Below are 20,325 nucleotides of genomic sequence, written 5' to 3'. Positions count from 1 at the left end.
TACTGGGTTTAGTGCCTCCAGTACAAGGTTTAATGCCTCTGGTACCGGTTTAATGCCCCCGGTACCTGTTTTAACTCCTCCGGTACCGGGTTTAATCCCTCTGGTACCGGTTTAATGCCGCCGGTACCGGGTTTAATGCCTCCGGTACCGGTTTAATACCCTTGGTACCGGGTTTAATGCCTCTAGTACCAGGTTTAATGCCCCCCGTACCGTGTTTAATGCCTCCGTTACCGGTTTAATGCCCCCGGTATCCGGTTTAATGCCTCCAGTACCGGTTTAATCCCTCCGGTACCGTTTTAATGGCTCCAGTCAGCACAGACTCCATCACCTGAAGCCCATTCCCGGTCAGTTTTCCATGCATTTATTCCATGAAGCAATGGGAATTCCATAGACACGAATGGGGGGCTTGGAGGAGAGGGATGGGTGTAGAAAGCCTTAAATCCCGGTGGATTTATCCCGGTGTTGTTCATGGGCAGCGAAAACAGGGATAAAGGAGTGGGAATAGGGATGAGGGATGCATCCCACTGGTGCCACGCGTGCATCGGGGATCAACCCATTGCTTTTGGCTGTTCCCGTCATGGAGCGCTGCGGGAGTGGGAATGGGGTTGGGAATGCCATAGGGAATGCCATAGGGAATGCCATAGGGAATGCTGGAGGAGGGGGGGGTTACATGGGGGGCAGGAGGGCGCTGATGGCGTTGAGGATGCGCTGGAGCTTGGCCTCCGAGTCCACGAAGCCGGCGCCGGCCTGAAGGGGAATGGGATTGGGAATGGGGCGGGAATGGAAGGGAAAAGGGGGAAATGGAGGGGGAAATGGGTGGGAATAGGGGGGAAATGGAAGGGAAATGGGTGGGAATAGGGGGGAAATGGAAGGGAAAAGGCGGGAATAGAGGGCAAATGGAAGAGAAAAAGTGGAAATAGGAGGAAAATGGAAGAGAAAATGGGGAAATGGGTGGGAATAGGGGGGAAATGGAAGGGAAAAGGTGAGAAAGTGGAAGGGAAAAGGGAAATGGGGAAATGGAAGGGAAAAGATGGGAATAGGGGGGAATGGAAGGGAAAAAGTGGGAATTGGGAAAATGGAATGCAAAAGGTGGGAATAGGGGAAATTGGAAGGGAAAAGGTGGGAAGAGGGGGAAATGGAAAGGAAAAGGTGGAAATAGGGGAAATTGGAAGGGAAAAGGTGGGAAGAGAAGGAAATAGAAGGGGAAAAGTGGGATTGGGGGTAAATGGAAGGGAAAAGGTGGGAAGAGGGGGAAATTGCAAGGGAAAAGGTGGGAAGAGAAGGAAATGGAAGGGGAAAAGTGGGATTAGGGGGAAATGGAAGGGAAAAGGTGGGAAGAGAAGGAAATGGAAGGGGAAAAGTGGGATTAGGGGGAAATGGAAGGGAAAAGGTGGGAAGAGAAGGAAATGGAAGGGGAAAAGTGGGATTAGGGGGAAATTGGAAGGGAAAAGGTGGGAAGAGGGGGAAATGGAAAGGAAAAGGTGGGAATAGGGGGAAATGGAAGGGAAAAGGTGGGAAAACGGAAGGGGAAAGGTGGGAATAGGGGGAAATAGAAGGGAAAAGATGGGAATAAGGGAAAATGGAAGGGAAAAGGGGAAATGGAAGGGGAATGGGGGGAAGTGGAAGGGAAGAGGTGGGACTAGGAGGGAAGGGGGAAAGAAGAAGGGAAGAGATGGGAATGGAAGGAAGGAGAGGAGCATCATTGGGAAGAGGAGGGCAAAAGGGTGGGAAGGGGGAAAGTGATAGGGACGGGGTGGGAAAAGAGGAAATGGGAAGGAAAAGGGGGGGAAATGGTAGGGAAGGGGGGAATATGGCAGGAAAACAGTGGGAATGGAAGGAAAAGGGGGGGGGAATGGAAAGGAAGGGGTGGGAAGAACAGGAAATGAATGGGAAAGGGGAGGGGAAAGGGGGTGAAGGGGGGGTCCCACCATGGGGTGGTCCCAAGGACCAGGGAGGGGGGCACCCACCTTCTTAGAGTGCACCAGGCGCCCCCCCACCGTCACCTCGAACCATCCTGTCACCTCCTTTGTGCCCTGCCCCTGCTGTGGTTGGGGGGGGTCAGGTCACCCCAATGTGTGTGACCCCCCCCCATCGTCACCCCAGTGTGACCCTCCCATCACCCCAATGTGTGTGACCCCCCCATCATCACCCCAGTGTGACCCCCGTCACACCCATGTGAGCCCCCCATCATCACCCCCAATGTGACCCCAATCACCCCAAAGTGACCCCCCATCACCCCAATTTGACCCCCATCACCCCAATGTGACCTCCCAATGTGTGACCAACAGTCACCCCAATGTGACCCCATCATCATCACCCAGTGTGACCCCAATCACCCCAATGGGATCCCCCCATCATCACCCCAATGTGACCCCATCGTCACACCAGTGTGACCCCCATCACCCCAATGTGACCTCCATCACACCCATGTGACCCCAATCACCCCAAAGTGACCCCCCCATCATCACCCCAATGTGACCCCATCATCACCCCAGTGTGACCCCCATCATCACCCCAATGTGACACCCATCATCACCCCAATGTGACCCCCATCACCCCAGTGTGACCCCAATGTGTAGCCCCCATCATCACCCCAATGTGACCCCCAATGTGCGACCCCCATCATCACCCCAATCACCCCAATGTGACCCTCATCACCCCAATGTGAACCCCCCAATGTGACCCCCCCATCATCACCCCAATATGACCCCAATCACCCCAAAGTGACCCCCCCATCATATCCCCAGTGTGACCCCCATCATGGCCCCAATGTGACCCCCCCAATGTGTGACCCCCCCTCACCACTTCCAGCACTCCCGGGAAGCGCCGCTCCAGCTCCTGCTTCAGCTGCTGGAACTGGGAATGATGGGGGGGGGTCACCCCAATGTTGGATATGGGGGGGGTCACCCCAATGTTGGATATAGGGGGGGCAATGGGGGGGGCACTTAGGGCTCACCTTGGGTTTGTAGCCTCAGGCACCGCTATGGGGGGAGCATCAGTGAGGGGGGGGGGCTGCAAAGGGAGCCCCCCCCCCAAAATAGGGATCCCCCCAACAGTGACCCCCATAGAGATCAGTGGGCCCCCCCAACACAGTGACCCCCATAGAGATCAATGGGCCCCCCCAACAGTGACCCCCATAGAGATCAATGGGCCCCCCCAACAGTGACCCCCATAGAGATCAATGGGCCCCCCCCAACAGTGAACCCCATAGAGATCAATGGGCCCCCCCCAACAGTGACCCCCATAGAGATCAATGGGCCCCCCCAACAGTGACCCCCATAGAGAGCAATGGGGACCCCCAAACACAGTGACCCCCATAGAGATCAATGGGCCCCCCCAACAGTGACCCCCATAGAGATCAATGGGGCCCCCCCAACAGTGACCCCCATAGAGATCAATGCCCTCCCCCCAACAGTGACCCCCATAGAGATCAATGGGGCCCCCCCAACAGTGACCCCCATAGAGATCAATGCCCTCCCCCCAACAGTGACCCCCATAGAGATCAATGCCCCCCCCAACAGTGTCCCCCATAGAGATCAATGGGGCCCCCCCTCATTAAAAGCCCCCCCCCCGGTACCAGTAGACAACGGAGACGCGGAGCGGCGCGGCCATGGCTGCGACTGCGCATGCGCGGTATAAGCCCCGCCCCTTAGGCTGGCCCTACGCTCCGCCCCCTGCGCAAGTGGGAGCACTGATTGATCCCATTATAACCAGTTATTGATCCCAGTGTAACCAGTGATTGACCCATTATAACCAGTGATTGATCCCAGTATACCCAGTGACTGATCCCATTATAACCAGTGATTGACCCAGTGTAACCAGTGATTGATTCCAGTGTAACCAGTGATTGATCCCATTATAACCAGTGATTGATGCAGTGTAACCAGTGACTGATCCCAGTATAACCAGTGATTGATCCAGACCCATCTGCACTTTCCCCCCACACCCTCCCTCCCCATTTCCCAATGCCCCCCCATAGAATCCAATTGGATCAGCCATTGTGCCAAAGGGCTTATTGGGATAACGCATCCAATGGGATCCACGTCACAGCCTGGAACAGAAAGCAGGGGGTCAGGGGGGCCCAGACCCACACTTATGGGTCCAGACCCACAGTTTGGGGCCCAGACCCACAGTTATGGGTCTAGACCCACACTTACGGGTCCAGACCCACACTTTGGGGGCCCAGACCCACACTTATGGGTCCAGACCCACACTTATGGGGCAGGAGGGGGTCACACTCACGTCACGGCCCTGAACGCCCTCTTCTCCACATACTTGAGGCGATACTTGCGCTTGAACCTGGCCAAAGGGGGGGGTCCAGCATCAGCCCCATTGCCCCCCCATTGCCCCACATGTGTGGGGCAGGCCCCACGTATCCCCCCCACTGCCTCGACCCCTTACTTGGCTCTTTCCCTTGGCTCGATCATGTTCCGCTTCTGGAAGCTCTTGAAGCGATCCCGGAGGATGCTGCCTTCGGGCTGGGAATGGGGGAAAGAGATGGGGATGAGATGGGAATGGGGGGGGAAATAGGGGGGGAAAGAGATGGGAATGGGGGGGGAAAGAGATGGGAATGGGGGGGGGAAGAGATGGGAATGAGGGCGGGAAGAGATGGGAATGGGGGGGGAAAGAGATGGGAATGGGGGGGGAAAGAGATGGGAATGAGGGGAAAGGAAAGGGGGAAAAGGATGGGAAAGAGATGGGAATGAGGGGGGGAAGAGATGGGAATGGGGGGGGAAAGAGATGGGAATGGGGGGGGGAAGAGATGGGAATGGGGGGGAAAGAGATGGGAATGGGGGGGGAAGAGATGGGAACGGGGTGGAAATAGGGGAGGAAAGAGATGGGAATGGGGAGGGAAAACAGATGGGAATGGGGTGGAAATAGGGGGGGAAGAGATGGGAATGGGGTGGGAATAGGAGGGAAGAGATGAGAATGAGGGGGGAAGAGATGGGAATGGGGGGAAGGGATGGGAATGGGGTGGAAACAGGGGGGAAGAGATGAGAATGAAGGGGGAAGAGATGGGAATGGGGAGGGAAAAGAGATGGGAATGGGGTGGAAATAGGGGGGAAAGAGATGGGAATGGGGGGGAAATAGGGGGGGAAAGAAATGGGAATGGGGGGAAGAGATGGGAATGGGGGGAATGTGATGGGAAAAGAGATGGAAATGGGGTGGGAATAGTGGGGAAGAGATGGGAATGGGGGGAAAGATGGGAATGGGGGGGAAGAGATGGGAATGGGGGGGAAGAGATGGGAATAGGGGGGAAAGAGATTGGAATGGGGGGGGAAAGGAAAAGGGCCCCCCCCAACTTTGGGGTCTCCCTATGGGAGCCCCCCCAGCACCCTCAGTCCCCACGGCCTCTCCCACCCGGTGAGGCCTGGGGACCCCCAAAGCCTTCACATTCCCATGGGGAATCCTCACAGCGCAAGGATGGGTTCATCACCGGGTGCTGCCCCCCCAGCCCCAAACATGGGGACCCCCCCCCCGCAAAAGGGGGGAACCGACCTTGAGCACCCGCAGGGACTCGGGGAGCTCATGGCTGAGCTGCACGTCCAGAGCTGGCTCCTGGTACCTGCAGGGCCAAGAAAGCACACCAGTGTACCCCAATATACCCCAATGCATCCCAGTGCAGCCCAATGTACCCCAATGCATCCCAGTGCACCCAATGCCTCCGTGTACCCCAGTGCAGCCCAATATACCCCAGTGTATCACAGTGCAACCCAATACACCCCAGTGCATCCCAATGTACCCCAGTGCATCCCAGTGTATCCCAATGTACACCAATGCATCCCAATGTATCCCAATGTACCCCAATGTACCCCTAATGAACTTCAATACACCCCAATATACCCCAATGCATCCCAATGTAGTCCAATATACCCCAATGCGTCCCAATGTACCCCAATAAAGCCCAAACCATCTCAATGCACCCCAATGTACCCCAATGTACCCCTAATGAACTTCAATATACCCCAATATACCCCAATGCATCCCAATACAACCCAGTGCACCCCAATTCACCCAATGCACCCCAATGTACCCCAGTGCTCCCCAATGTACCCCAATACACCCCAAATCCACCCCATATCCCAAGAGAACCCCTAAATCCCCCCATTCCCCCCCACGTCACCCCAACCCCCCAAATCCCCCCAAGCCACCCCACCCCCCCTTAAATCCCCCTTTGACCCCGCCCCCTTCCCATTTGACTCCGCCCCTTTTAGATCCCGCCCCCTCTCACCGGAGCCTCCCCACGCGCCGGGGCCGCGCCTTCCCCGCCGCGCGCGCGGCCGCCCTGAGCGCGCGCCTGCGCCGTAGCTCCGCCTCCCAGCGCGCCACCTGGCGGCGGAGCGCGCGCAGCCGGAACAGCTCCTGCCGCGCGCTGCGGGCCGCCGCCTCCCGCCGCTGCCGCTGCGCCTGCGCAAGGGGGGGGGGGGAGAGGGACACCGGAACAGCCGTTAGCGCCAATTGGGCTCCTTGGCGCCAACGGGGGGGGTATTTGGCGCCAAAGCATCCCTATTGGTATCCCCATTGACCTCCCTGTATGCCCATCAACATCCCAGTGTCCTCATTGACATCCCCGTGTCCCACTGACTTCCCTGTATCCCACTGACATCCCAGTGTCCTATTGACATCCCTGTATCCCCATTGACATCCCAGTGTCCTATTGACCTCCCTGTATCCCCATCAACATCCCAGTGTCCTCAAAAAGATCCCTGTGTCCCATTGACATCCCTGTATCCCCACTGACATCCCTGTATCCCCATTGACATCCCTGTGTCCCACTGACATCCCTGTATCCCATTGATATCCCTGTATCCCATTGACATCCCAGTGTCCCATTGACATCCCTGTGTCCCATTGACATCCCTGTATCCCATTGACATCGCAGTGTCCCCATTGACATCCCTGTATCCCCATCAACATCCCAGTGTCCTCATTGACATCCCAGTGTCCTACTGACCTCCCTGTATCCCCACTGATATCTCAGTGTCCTATTGACATCCCTGTATCCCCATTGACATCCCTGTATCCCATCACCATCCCTGTATCCCATCGCCATCACCATATCCCATCACCATCCCCATATCCCATCGCCATCCCTATATCCCATCCCTGTATCCCTATATCCCATCCCCATCCCTATATCCCATCCCCATCCCCGTATCCCATCACCATCCCCGTATCCCATCACCATCCCTATGTCCCATCCCTGTATCCCTATATCCCCTCACCATCCCCGTATCCCATCCCCATCCCTATATCCCATCCCCATATCCCTATATCCCATCGCCACCCCTATCCCCACCATTCCCACCCTCATCCCGACCCCTCCGCACCAGTGCTCGCGCTTCCTTCTCCCTCCGCCGCTGCTGCTCCGTCTTCTTCCCCTTCTGTGCCCTGGGAGCTTCCCGAGGCTCCGCTTCCGCTTCCTCTTCCTGCTCCTCCTCTTCCTCTTCCTCCTCCAGGAGCCCCTCACACTGCTCCTGCAGCACCGACTCCTGCAGGAAACCCCATGGGAAATGGGATCAGAGCCGGGAGATGGGATGGGGATGGGATGGGGATGGGGATGGGATGGGGATGGGATGGGATGGGATGGGGATGGGGATGGGGATGGGGATGGAATGGGGATGGGATGGGACGGGATGGGGATGGGATGGGGATGGGATGGGGATGGGATGGGGATGGGATGGGGTGGGGGATGGGGATGGGATGGGGATGGGGATGGGATGGGGATGGGATGGGGATGGGATGGGGATGGGATAGGGATGGGATGGGATGGGGATAGGGATGGGATGGGGATGGGGATGGGGATGGGATGGGGATGGGGATGGGATGGGGATGGGGATGGGATGGGGATGGGATGGGATGGGATGGGGATGGGGATGGGATGGGGATGGGATGGGGATGGGATGGGGATGGGATGGGGTGGGGATGGGATGGGGATGGGATGGGGATGGGATGGGGATGGGATGGGGTGGGGATGGGGTGGGGGTGGGGTGGGGGTGGGTATCCGGGGGGGGAGGGGCTGTCTCACAGCAGTGGGCAGCTGGATCCCAGCTGGGATCTGCAGCCTCCGCTCCAGCTTCTCCTCCGCTCGCTGCTTCCTCAGCTCCTCCTCGTGCGCCCGCAGCAGCAGCGCCTGGGGGGGCACAGGTCAGGTGAACCCAATGGGGGGGTGCCCATTCACCCCTATGGGGATGGTCCAATTCATTCCTATAGGGAGATCCCATTCACTCCTATATGGGGGGGGTCCCATTCACCGCTACAGGGAGATCCCATTCACCCCATGTGGCAGGATCCCATTCACCCTTATGGGGGTTCGCATTCACCCCTATGTGTTAGGGTCCCATTCACCCCTATGGATGGTCCCATTCACCCCTATGTGGGGGGGTCCCATTCACCCCTATGTGTTGGGGTCCCATTCACCCCTATGGGGGCGGGGTTCCCATTCACCCCAATGTGTTGGGGTCCCATTCACCCCTATAGGGGTTCCCATTCACCCCAATGTGTTGGGTTCCCATTTACCCCAATGTGTTGGGTTCCCATTCACCCCTATGGGGGGGGGCTCCCATTCACCCCTATGGGGGTCCCGCTGCCCCCACCTGGTGCTCCCCGAAGGTTGGGTTATAGGAGCCGCCGCCATCGATGACCTCCAGAGCCGGCACCTCCGGGAGCGGCTGCAGCCGGGAGGGACGCTGGGATATGGGGGGGGGGCGTCAGGGGGGGCTGAGCCCCAAAAACCCTCCTTGAACCCCACTGAACCCCCTTTAACCCCCATTGAACCCCCTTAAACCCCCCCTTTAACCAATATTGAACCCCCTTAAACCCTCCCTTTAACCCCCATTGAACCCCCTTAAACCCCCCTTTAACCAATATTGAACCCCCTTAAACCCTCCAACCCCACTGAATCTCCATTGAACCTCCTTAAACCCCCCCTTTAACCACCACTGAACCCCCTTAAACCCCCCCTTTAACACCATTGAACCCCCTTAAACCCCCCCTTAAGCCCCATTGAACCCCCTTAGCCCCCCCCTTACCTTGACCTTGAGCTTCTTGGTCTGTTGCAGGAACCATGGGTCCTGCCCCACCAGTGCCTGGTCCAGGGGGTCTGGGGGGGGGGGCACAGCATGGTTTGACCCCCCCTTTGCACCCCCATTGCCCCCCATTACTTACTATGGGTCCCCCATTGTCCCCCATCACTTACTATGGGTCCCCCATTACTTACTATGGGCCCCCCCATTGCCCTCCATCACTTACTATGGGCCCCCCATTACTTACTATTGCCCCCCATCACTTACTATGGGCCCCCCATCACTTACTATGACCCCCCCATCACTTACTATGGGCCCCCCATTGCCCCCCATTACTTAATATAGGCTCCCCATTGCCCCCCATCACTTACTATGGGCCCACCATTGCCCCCCCATCACTTACTATGGCCCCCCCATTGCCCCCCATCACTTACTATGGCCCCCCCATTGCCCCCCATTACTCACTATGGGCCCCCCATCACTCACTATGGGCCCCCCATCACTTACTATGGGCCCCCCATTACTCACTATGGGCCCCCCATTCCCCCCCATTGCCCCCCATTACTCACTATGGGCCCCCCATAGGTCATAGAACTCCCTGTGCGGGTCCGAGCGCCCCTTCTCCAGGTGGGGGGGCGGGGCTGCGGCGGAGGGGGGCGGATCCCGGCGGAGGCGGTTCCGGAAGCGCCGCTCTTCCCGCGGGAACAGCCCCTTTTCCGCTTGCCTGGCCCAGAATTCCCGGCGGCGCCGCAGCTTCCGGGCGTTGGGGATCTGGTGGGCGAGGATGCTGGGGGGGGGAGGGGTAGGAGGGGGTGGTGGGGATGGGGGGGATGGGGGGAGAGGGAGGAGGGGTGGGAATGGGGAGGAGGAAATGGGGATAGAGACAGGGAATAGGGATGGGAATAGGAATGAAGATAAACAGGGATGGGAATAGGGAAGAGAAAACAGGGATAGAGACAGAGAATAGGGATAGAAACAGGGAATAGGGATAGAAATAAACAGGGATAGGAATGGGGAAAACAGGGATAGAAACAGGGAACAGGAACAGGGAATAGGGATGGAGATAAACAGGGATGGGAATAGGGAAGAGGAAACACGGATAGAGACAGAGAATAGGGACAGAAACAGGGAACAGGGATGGAGATAAACAGGGATGGGAATAGGGAGAAGGAAACAGGGAAAGAAACAGGGAATTGGGATAGAAACAGGGAATAGAGGTAGGAACAAGGAATAGGGATAGCAACAGGGAATAGGGACAGAAACAGGGAATAGGGATGGAGATAAACAGAGATGGGAATAGGGAAGAGAAAATAGGGATAGAAACAGGGAATAGGAATAGAAACAGGGAATAGGGATAAGGATAAACAGGGATGGGAATGGGGAGGAGGACAAAGGCATAGAGACAGGGAATAGGGATGGAAACAGGGAATAAGGATGGAGATAAACAGGGATGGGAATAGGGAAAACAAGGATAGAAACAGGAATAGGGATAGAAACAGGGAATAGGGATGGAAATAAACAGGGATGGGAATAAGGAAATGGAAACAGGGATAGAGACAGGGAATAGGGATAGGAACAGGGATGGAGATAAACAAGGATGGGAATGGGGAAGTAGAAACAGGGATTGAGACAGGGAATAGAGGTAGGAACAGGGAATAGGGATAGGAACAGGGAATAGGGATGGAGATAAACAAGGATGGGAATGGGGAAGTAGAAACAGGGATAGAGACAGGGAATAGGGATGGAAATAAACAGGGAATAGGGATAGAGACAGGGAATAGGAATAAACCGGGATGGGGATATGGAAAAGGAAACAGGGATAGAGACAGGGAACAGGGATAGAGGGAAAAGCAGAGGGAGCAGGGATGGGGGCAGGGAACAGGGATCTCCCCCCCTCCCCCCCTCCTTTTCCTTACTCTTTGGGGGCCGGCACCTTGGAAAGCGGCTGCAGAACCAGATCCACGTGGAGCGGCTTCAGTGGGGGGCGGCCTGGGGGGGGGGGGGGTGGACCCCAAAGTGAGGGGGGGTGGGACCCAAAGGGGGGGAATGGGATCAAAAATGGGGGGATAGGACATAAAATGGGGGGGATGGGACCCAAAGCAGGGGGATGGGATCTAAAATGGGGGGGGAGACCCCAAAATGGAGGGCATGGGACCCAAAGGGGGGGGATGGGACCTAAAATTGGGGGGGATGGGATCTAAAATGTGGGGATGGGACTTAAAATGGGGGGGAATGGGACACAAAATTGGGGGGATAGGACCTAAAATGGGGGGAAATAGGAGCTAAAATGGGGTGGGAGACCCCAAAATGGGGGGGATGGGACCAAAAGGGGGGGATGGACCCAAAAATGGGGGAGATAAAACCCAAAATGGGGGGGACTGGACCCAAAATGGGGGGGGAAAGACCCAAAAATGGCAGAATGGGACCCAAAATGAAGGTGGGGAAATCCCAAAACGGGGGGGATGGGATCCAAAATGGGGGGGGGATAGGATCTAAAATGGGGGGGGAACTCCCCAAATCCTCACCCTTGTCCTTGGTGGCGTTCCCGGTGTCCAGGAAGAAGAGGCCCTCGTCCGGTTGCTCTGAGATGAGGCCCCTAGAGTGGGGGTGACGACACCCAAATGTACCCCAAAAGGACCCCAAACCCCCCTTTAACCCCCCCAACCCCCTTTTAGACCCCCATTAAACCCTTTTAGACCCCCAAAACCGCCCTTTTTGACCCCAAAACCCCCTTTCGCAGGGCCCTCACCCCGTGGTCCGCTGCTCCAAGGCCACATCTTCAAGGAAGTCGGCGATTTCGCGGCCCAGCCTCGCCTCGGGGCCCGACAGCCGCTTCCAGGCCTTCTTCCGGTTGCGAGGCCCTCGGGAACGGCGCCGGGAAGCGGCGACAACCCCGGGATCCCGGGAACCGGGGCCCAGGCCTAGGAACGAAGCGGAGGCCTCGGCCGCCGCCATCTTGGAAAAGACAGGCACGCTGAGGAGAGTGCCGGAAAAGACGAGCGGAACTTCCGGTTGCGATATGGGTGACGCCATCTTGGGAAGGGTGAAGGGGAAGGGGGACGCCATCTTGGGAAGGACGGGCACGCTGAGGAGAGCGCCGGAAGAGACGAAAGGACACTTCCGGTTACAATGTGGACAACGCCATCTTGGGAAGGGTGAGGGGAAGGGGAACGCCATCTTGGGTAGGACAGGCACGCTAAGGGGCGCGCCGGAAAAGCTAAGAGGTAACGTCCGGTTGCGCTATGGGCGACGCCATATTGGGAAGGGTGACGCAAAGGGGGCCGCCATCTTGGGAAGGACCATGTTGGCTTGCTGGGAGGGGGAGGCTCTAGATGTGACGCCCCCATCACCCCCTTGCACACCGATACCCCCCCCTTTACCCCCATTGGTCCCCCCCAGAACAGCCTCCAGACTCCACCATCATCATCATCCTCCTTTATTGCATTGGGGGGGGGGTGTATTTTGGGGTGATTTGCGTGGTTTTGGGGTGGTTTTCGGGCTGGGTTTGGGGGGTATTTTGGGGGAGGTGTAGAGCTCGTTTTGGGCTATTTTGGGGCATTTTAGGGCTATTTTTAAGGTTTTTTCCGGGTTTGGGGCTATTTTGGGGCTGTTTTGAGCTATTTTAGTGCTATTTTCGTGCTCCTTTTTGGGGCAATTTTGCCCTGTTTCAGGGCTATTCTCACACTGCTTTTAGGGCTATTCTGTGCTATTTTAGGGCTATTTTTGCGCTATTTTAGGGCTATTTTCGCACTGTTTTGGGGGATATTCTGCGCTATTTCAGGGCTATTTCCGTGCTGCTTTTGGGGCTATTTTGCGCTATTTTAGGGCTATTTGGTGCTGGTTTAGTGCTTTTCCCACGCTGCTTTTGGGTTTATTTTCTGCTACTTTTAAAGCTGCTTTTGGGGCTATTTTGCGCTATTTCAGGTCCATTTCCTGCTGGCTTTAGGGCTATTTTGTGCCATTTTTTGTGCTGTTTTCAGGGCTGTTTTGGGGGCTATTCTGTGCTTATTTTGCGCTGATTTTGGGTCCATTTCTTGCTATTTTTGCGCTATTCTTGCGCTGCTTTTGGGCCCATTTCAAGCTATTTTAGCGCTATTTCCGCTCTGCTTTTGGGTCCATTTCAAGCTATTTTAGTGATATTTTCACGCTGTTTTGGGGCTCTTTTTGCGCTATTTTCACTCCTCTTTCAGGGCTATTCTGTGCTTATTTCTCGCTGCTTTTGGGTCCATTTTGTGCTATTTTATTGCTATTTTCAGCGCTGTTTTGGGGGCAATTTCCTGCTATTTTATTGTTATTTTCAACGCTGTTTTGGGGCTATCTTTGAGGTATTTTCACTCCTCTTTTGGGGCTATTCTGTCCTTATTTCACAGTGCTTTTGGGTCAATTTTGTGCTATTTTATTGCTATTTTTAACGCTGTTTTGGGGCTATTCCGTGCTTATTTTGCGCTGCTTTTGGGTCCATTTCCTGCTATTTTATTGCTATTTTCAGCGCTGTTTTGGGGCTATTTTCGCGCTATTTTCCCTCCTCTTTCACATCCATTCCGCGCTCTCCCATCCCCCACCACCCCCCCATCCCCCCCATCCACCCCCCTTCACTCCGCCGACCCCTTCTGCCTCCTCTTGGACGGCGGCACCAAACGCGGGGGGAGGTCTGAGGGGAGCCCCCTCCCTTCCAGCTTGGCCCCGATGAGGTGCCCGGCCAGGGCGAACTCCTCGGCATCGAGCATCCCATCGCGGTCCACGTCGCTCAGCTTCCAGATGCGGCCCAGTACGGAACTGGGCAGGTTACTGGTCACCATCCAGCCCTTGGCGCGCCGCCCGCTCAGCTTCCCTCCGGTCGGGGCCAGCCCGTAGAAGATCTCGTCGTACTTGGCCTTGTCCTTCATCACCGCCCATTCCCCGTCCTCCTCGCCCCCCTCCTCTTCATCATCCTCGTCCCCCCCTCTCTCCTCCGCGCTGAATGGACCCTGCCGGGTCCCGTCGAACGCCCCCCCCTGCACGGCCCCGCTGCCTTCGGGCGCCTCCAGCTCCTCCCGGCGCAGCAGCGGCATCAGCGCCGCGATATCGGACGTGAGGAGCTCGTCCAGAGCCTCCAGCACCCGCGGCTTCAGCGCTGGGAAACGGGAGAAGTCGTGGACCAGGAGCAGCTCCTGCCGGGGGGGGGGGGAGGGAAAGGGAGAGTGATGGAGGGAGGGGAGAGCACGATAGGGGAGGGAATATCGCGATAGGGGAGGGGATATCGCGATAGTGGAGGGGCCATCGCGATACGGGAGGGGAGAGAGTGATGGGGAGGGGATATCGCGATAGTGGAGGGATATCGCGATGGGGGAGGGGAGAGAGTGATAGGGGAGAGGAGAGAGTGATAGGGGAGGGGATATCGCGATAGTGGAGGGGATATCGCGATACGGGAGGGGAGAGGGGGAGGGGAGAGAGCGATAGGGGAAAGAATATTGTGAGAGACGGGGTAGAGTGCGATAAGGGAGGGAATATCGCGATAGGGATGAGGATATCGCGATAGAGGAGGGGAGATGGGGAGGGGGGAGAGAGATACAGGAGAGGAGAGCGTGATAGGGGAGGGGATATCGTGATATGGGAGGGGAGAGGGGGAGGGGAGAGAGCGATAGGGGAGAGAATATCGTGAGAGACGGGGTAGAGTGCGATAAGGGAGGGAATATCGCGATAGGGTGGGGATATCGTGATGGGGGGGGAGAGCGCGATAGGGATGAGGATATCGCGATGGGGGAGGGGAGATGGGGAGGGGAGAGAGAGATACAGGAGAGGAGAGAGTGATAGGGGAGGGGATATCACGATATGGGAGGGGAGAGGGGGAGGGGAGAGAGCGATAGGGGAGAGAATATCATGAGAGACGGGGTAGAGTGCGATAAGGGAGGGAATATCGCGATAGGGGTGGGGATATCGTGATAGGGGAGGGGAGAGAGCGCGATAGGGATGAGGATATCGCGATAGGGGAGGGGAGATGGGGAGGGGAGAGAGAGATACAGGAGAGGAGAGAGTGATAGGGGAGGGGATATCGCGATATGGGAGGGGAGAGGGGGAGGGGAGAGAGCGATAGGGGAGAGAATGTAGTGAGAGACGGGGTAGAGCATAAGGGAGGGAATATCGCGATAGGGGAGGGGAGAGAGAGCGATAGGGGAGGGGAGAGAGTAATAGGGGTGGGGAGAGTGCGATAGGGGGAAGAATATCACGATGGGGGAGGGGATATCGCGATAGGGGAGGGGAGAGAGCGCGATAGGGGAGGGGAGAGCGCGATAGGGGAGGGGAGAGAGCGATAGGGGAGGGGAGAGAGCGATAGGGGAGAGAATATCATGAGAGACGGGGGAGCGCAATAGGGGAGGGGATATCGTGAGAGAGAGCGGGGATAGCACGATAGAGGAGGGAATATAGCGATGGAGAGTGGTGATAGCACGATAGGGGAGGGGATATTGCAATGGAGAGCGCAATAGGGGAGGGAATATCGGGGTAGAGAGCTGAGATAGTGCCAGAGAGAACAGGGGATATCGCAAGAGAGAGCAGGGAATATCGTGATAGGGAGCAGGCATAGCGCCAGAGAGAGTGGGGAATTGGGATTGGGATCCCAATGGAGAGAGGGGAATATCCCAATAGAGAGCAGGGAATATCCCAATAGAGCAAGGAACTGGGGCCAAGATCCCAATGGAGAGCAGGGAATATCCCAATAGAGAGCAGGGAATATCCCAATAGAGCAAGGAATTAGGGCCAAGATCCCAATGGAGAGCAGGGAATTGGGGTTGGAACCGCAATGCCCTGGGGCAAGGACGAGCTCAGCCTCCCAATGCCCCCCCATTCCCAATCCCATCGGATCCATCCCATCCCATCCCAATGGATCCATCCCATCCCAATCCCAATGGATCCATCCCATCCCCAATCCCAACGGATCCATCCCATCCCATCGGATCCATCCCATCCCAATCCCAATGGATCCATCCCATCCCCAATCCCATCGGATCCATCCCATCCCAATCCCATCGGATCCATCCCGTTCCCAATCCCAATGGATCCATCCCATCCCCAATCCCAATGGATCCATCCCATCCCATCGGATCCATCCCATCCCATCCCATCCCCAATCCCAACGGATCCATCCCATCCCCAATCCCATCGGATCCATCCCATCCCATCCCATCGGATCCATCCCATCCCATCCCATCCCATCGGATCCATCCCATCCCATCCCATCGGATCCATCCCATCCCCATCCCACCCCACCCCCCCCCGTTCCCCACCTGCATGCGGGCGCAGTCCGGGAAGTCTCCCGCCGGGATGTGCTGCTCCAGTTGGATGCGGGCGAAGAGCAGCGGGAGCTGGGAAATGAGCTGCTTCTTCTTGGCCTCCTTCCCGAACACCGAGGGCATCTCCTTGCGCAGCCGGGCCAGGATGTGGGCATGGACCTGGGAACGGAGGCACTGGGATGGGATCCGTGTGGAGCCGGAGCCGAGCGCATCCCAAGGGAGAGGTCCCATTGGTGTTGTCCCATTCCAGTCCGCATCCCTGTTTCCATCCCATCCCAACTGCGTCTCAAGGGTTCCATTGGCTCCATTGGAACCGTGGTTGTCCCCTTGGCCCCATTGGATCCGTGGTCGTGACCAAGGTATCCCATTGGATCCATGGTCATATCCGTGGTGTCCTGATGTCCCATTGACCCCACTGACTCAGGTTCATGTCAAGGGTTCCCATTGACCCCAGCGCACCATATCCGTATCCAACCCATCCCATTGACCCAAGTCCATATCCAACCCATCCCATTGACCCAAGTCCAACCCATCCCATTGATCCATGTCCAACTCATCCCATTGACCCATGTCCATACCCAACCACCCCCATTGACCCCATTGCCCCATGTCCATCCCCATCCCATTGACCCCGTTGCCCCATATTCATCCCCAACCCATCCCATTGACCCATGTCCATCCGCAACCCATCCCATTGACCCCATTACCCCATGTCCATCCGCAACCCATCCCATTGACCCCATTACCCCATGTCCATCCGCAACCCATCCCATTGCCCCCATTACCCCATCCCCAACCCATCCCATTGCCCCCATTGCCCCCATTACCCCATGTCCATCCCCAACCCATCCCATTGACCCATACCCATCCCCAACCCATCCCATTGACCCCATTGATCCCATTGACACATACCCATCTCATTACCCCATATCCATCCCCAACCCATCCCATTGCCCCCATTACCCCCATTACCCCATCCCATCACCCTCACGAGCCGCGCTCTCTTCACCAGGTCATTGAGCTTGCGCAGGAACCCATCCCATTACCCCATATCCATCCCCATCCCATTGCCCCCATTACCCCATATCCATCCCCATCCCCATCCCATCCCATTGCCCCCATTATCCCCATTATCCCCATTACCCTCACGAGCCGCGCTCTCTTCACCAGGTCATTGAGCTTGCGCAGGAACCCATCCCATTACCCCATATCCATCCCATCCCATTGCCCCCATTACCCCATTACCCCATATCCATCCCATTGCCCCCATTACCCCATCCCATTACCCTCACGAGCCGCGCTCTCTTCACCAGGTCATTGAGCTTGCGCAGGAACCCATCCCATTACCCCATATCCATCCCATCCCATTGCCCCCATTACCCCATTACCCCATTACCCCATCCCATCCCATTGCCCCCATTACCCCATATCCATCCCCAACCCATCCCATTGCCCCCATTATCCCCATTACCCCATTACCCCATATCCATCCCATTACCCCATATCCATCCCCATCCCATTGCCCCCATTACCCCATATCCATCCCATTGCCCCCATTACCCCATTACCCCATATCCATCCCATTGCCCCCATTACCCCATTACCCCATATCCACCCCATTACCCTCACGAGCCGCGCTCTCTTCACCAGGTCATTGAGCTTGCGCAGGAACCCATCCCATTACCCCATATCCATCCCCATCCCATCCCATCCCATCCCATCCCATCCCATTGCCCCCATTACCCCATATCCACCCCATTACCCTCACGAGCCGCGCTCTCTTCACCAGGTCATTGAGCTTGCGCAGGAACCCATCCCATTACCCCATATCCATCCCATTGCCCCCATTACCCCATTACCCCATCCACCCCATTACCCTCACGAGCCGCGCTCTCTTGACCAGGTCATTGAGCTTGCGCAGGAACCCATCCCATTACCCCATATCCATCCCCATCCCCATCCCATCCGATCCCATCCCATCCCATTGCCCCCATTACCCTATATCCACCCCATTACCCTCACGAGCCGCGCTCTCTTCACCAGGTCATTGAGCTTGCGCAGGAACCCATCCCATTACCCCATATCCATCCCATCCCATTGCCCCCATTACCCCATATCCATCCCCATCCCATCCCATTATCCCCATTATCCCCATTACCCTCACGAGCCGCGCTCTCTTCACCAGGTCATTGAGCTTGCGCAGGAACCCATCCCATTACCCCATATCCATCCCATCCCATTGCCCCCATTACCCCATATCCATCCCATCCCATTGCCCCCATTATCCCCATTACCCTCACGAGCCGCGCTCTCTTCACCAGGTCATTGAGCTTGCGCAGGGCCGCGTTGCGGGGCAGGTTCTGGATCTCCTGGAACAGATCCTGCTCCTCCAGCTCAAAGAGGCTCCGGTTGTCGGCCACCAGTAAGGGCTGGGACCAGAAGGACCCAATGAAGACCCTCAGCACCTCGGGGGTGTTGAAGACCTTCCCTAAGGACCAGAGCAGGGCCCCATAGACGCGCATGAGCTGCTGGGTCTCCACCGTGTCGGCCTTGTTGAGGACCACCCGGATCTTGTCCTCGTTGCCCCTGAGGGCCCCGATGGCTTCCGAGAACTCGTCGGAGATTTCCAGTTTGTGGGCGTCGAAGAGGAGGATGATGAGGTCCACGCGCTCGGCGAACCAGTGCAGTACGGCTGGGAAGTCGTAGCCTGGGTGGGGAATGGGGTGGGGATGGGGATGGGGATGGGGAATGGGAACAAGGAGAAGGGGAATGGGGAGGGGAAAGGAATGGGAATGGGAAGGGGAAGTGGAAGGGGAAGGGGAGGGGAAAGGGAAGGGAGCAGGTTTGACCTATCTTCATCTGGGGTCTCAGCGGTACAGGGCTCTTCAGGACTGCCTCCAGCAGAGTAGACAGAGACAAAGAAGTCATTCAGTAGCTCTGCCATCTCTGTATCTTCTGTCACCAGGGCACCCGTCCCGTTCATCAGCGGGCCTACATTGCCTCTGGTGTTAGTTTTACCTGCCATGTATTTGAAAAAGCTCTTTCTGCTGTCCTTGACCCCTCTCGCCAGCTTTAATTCCAAGGAGGCCTTAGCCATCCTAGCAGCTTTCCTACATCCTCTAGCAGCAGCCTTATATTCTTCCCAAGTGGCCAGCCCTTCTTTCCATGACCTGTAAACTCTCCTCTTCCACTTGAGCATACCGAGCAATTCCCTATTTAACCACGCAGGTCTCCTGACCCTCTTCCTCGACTTCCTACGTGTCGGGATGCTCCGATCTTGAGCTCGGAAAAAGCAGTCCTTGAACGTCAACCAACTATCTTGGGCCCCTTTCCCTTCAAGCAGCCTAGCCCACTGGATTTCCCCTAGCAATCGCTTGAAGAGGCCAAAGTTTGCCCTGCTAAAGTCCAGGGTTGCAATTCTACTTGCTATTCTACTGACCCTACCACACAAGATCCTGAATTCTACCATCTCGTGGTCGCTGCAACCAAGGCAGCCCTCAACCTTCACTCCTTCAACCAGACCCTCCTTGTTAGTGAGGATGAGATCCAGCAGCGCACCTCTCCTGGTTGGCTCATCCACCATTTGCATGAGGAAGTTATCATCCATACACTGGAGGAACCTCCTGGACTGAGGCTGGGTTGCCGAGTAGTCCTTCCAGCAAACATCAGGGAAGTTAAAATCCCCCACGACGACCACGGCCTGTGACTGTGAGGCCGCTCTGAGCTGCCTGTAGAAGGCCTCGTCAACTTCCTCACCCTGATCCGGTGGCCTGTAACAGACCCCCACAACAGTATCGCCCCTGCCAGCCTGCCCCTTAATTCTCACCCACAGACTCTCGACTCGCTCATCATCTGTCCCCGGACAGAACTCAACGCAATGTAGCTGCTCTCGCACGTAAAGAGCAACCCCACCACCCCGCCTGGCTGGCCTGTCTTTCCTGAAAAGGACATAGCCCTCCATGACTATATTCCAGTCATGTGAGCTGTCCCACCACGTCTCTGTAATTGCCACCAGATCATAATCTCCCGAC

General features: G+C 56.8%; 3 protein-coding genes across 4 annotated transcripts; all 3 read right to left on the bottom strand.

Moving 5' to 3' along the window:
• Window positions 1-504: 504 nt before the first annotated feature.
• On the bottom strand, window positions 505-3,668 carry SELENOW (selenoprotein W). 2 transcript variants are annotated; one of them, XM_061366865.1, is made up of 5 exons: window positions 3,578-3,668; window positions 2,957-2,981; window positions 2,803-2,856; window positions 1,968-2,039; window positions 505-747 (listed from the first exon to the last, which is right to left on the bottom strand). In XM_061366865.1, exons 1-5 carry the CDS (start codon window positions 3,610-3,612, stop codon window positions 667-669), a joined length of 267 nt encoding a protein of 88 aa, XP_061222849.1. In that variant the 5' UTR covers window positions 3,613-3,668; the 3' UTR covers window positions 505-666. The 2 variants fall into 2 exon arrangements, with proteins under 2 accessions (XP_061222849.1, XP_061222848.1); XM_061366864.1 differs by having other exon boundaries at window positions 1,968-2,042; window positions 3,578-3,664.
• Window positions 3,669-4,238: 570 nt separating this feature from the next.
• Window positions 4,239-11,987, bottom strand: NOP53 (NOP53 ribosome biogenesis factor). Its single transcript, XM_061366866.1, has 12 exons — window positions 11,776-11,987; window positions 11,537-11,622; window positions 10,943-11,015; window positions 9,596-9,813; window positions 9,033-9,103; window positions 8,598-8,690; window positions 8,030-8,134; window positions 7,332-7,493; window positions 6,233-6,408; window positions 5,500-5,566; window positions 4,402-4,478; window positions 4,239-4,299 (listed from the first exon to the last, which is right to left on the bottom strand). Exons 1-12 carry the CDS (start codon window positions 11,979-11,981, stop codon window positions 4,239-4,241), a joined length of 1,395 nt encoding a protein of 464 aa, XP_061222850.1. The 5' UTR covers window positions 11,982-11,987.
• Window positions 11,988-13,615: 1,628 nt separating this feature from the next.
• On the bottom strand, window positions 13,616-19,014 carry LOC133219518 (EH domain-containing protein 2-like; the record flags this gene model as incomplete). The annotated part of the gene is made up of 3 exons (XM_061366871.1): window positions 13,616-14,176; window positions 16,289-16,453; window positions 18,589-19,014. Coding segments are annotated over 3 exons (1,149 nt in total), but the record flags the coding sequence as incomplete, so codon positions are not given.
• Between the last annotated feature and the right edge of the window lie 1,311 nt (window positions 19,015-20,325).

This window comes from Neopsephotus bourkii, unplaced genomic scaffold (assembly GCF_033783945.1).
Source record: "Neopsephotus bourkii isolate Nb327-2 ecotype Australia unplaced genomic scaffold, CSIRO-AGI_Nbou_v1 NB_1362, whole genome shotgun sequence".
NCBI lineage: Eukaryota > Metazoa > Chordata > Aves > Psittaciformes > Psittacidae > Neopsephotus > Neopsephotus bourkii.
Note: the sequence above shows the minus strand (reverse complement) of the source record. Positions and strands in the feature narration are given on the sequence as shown.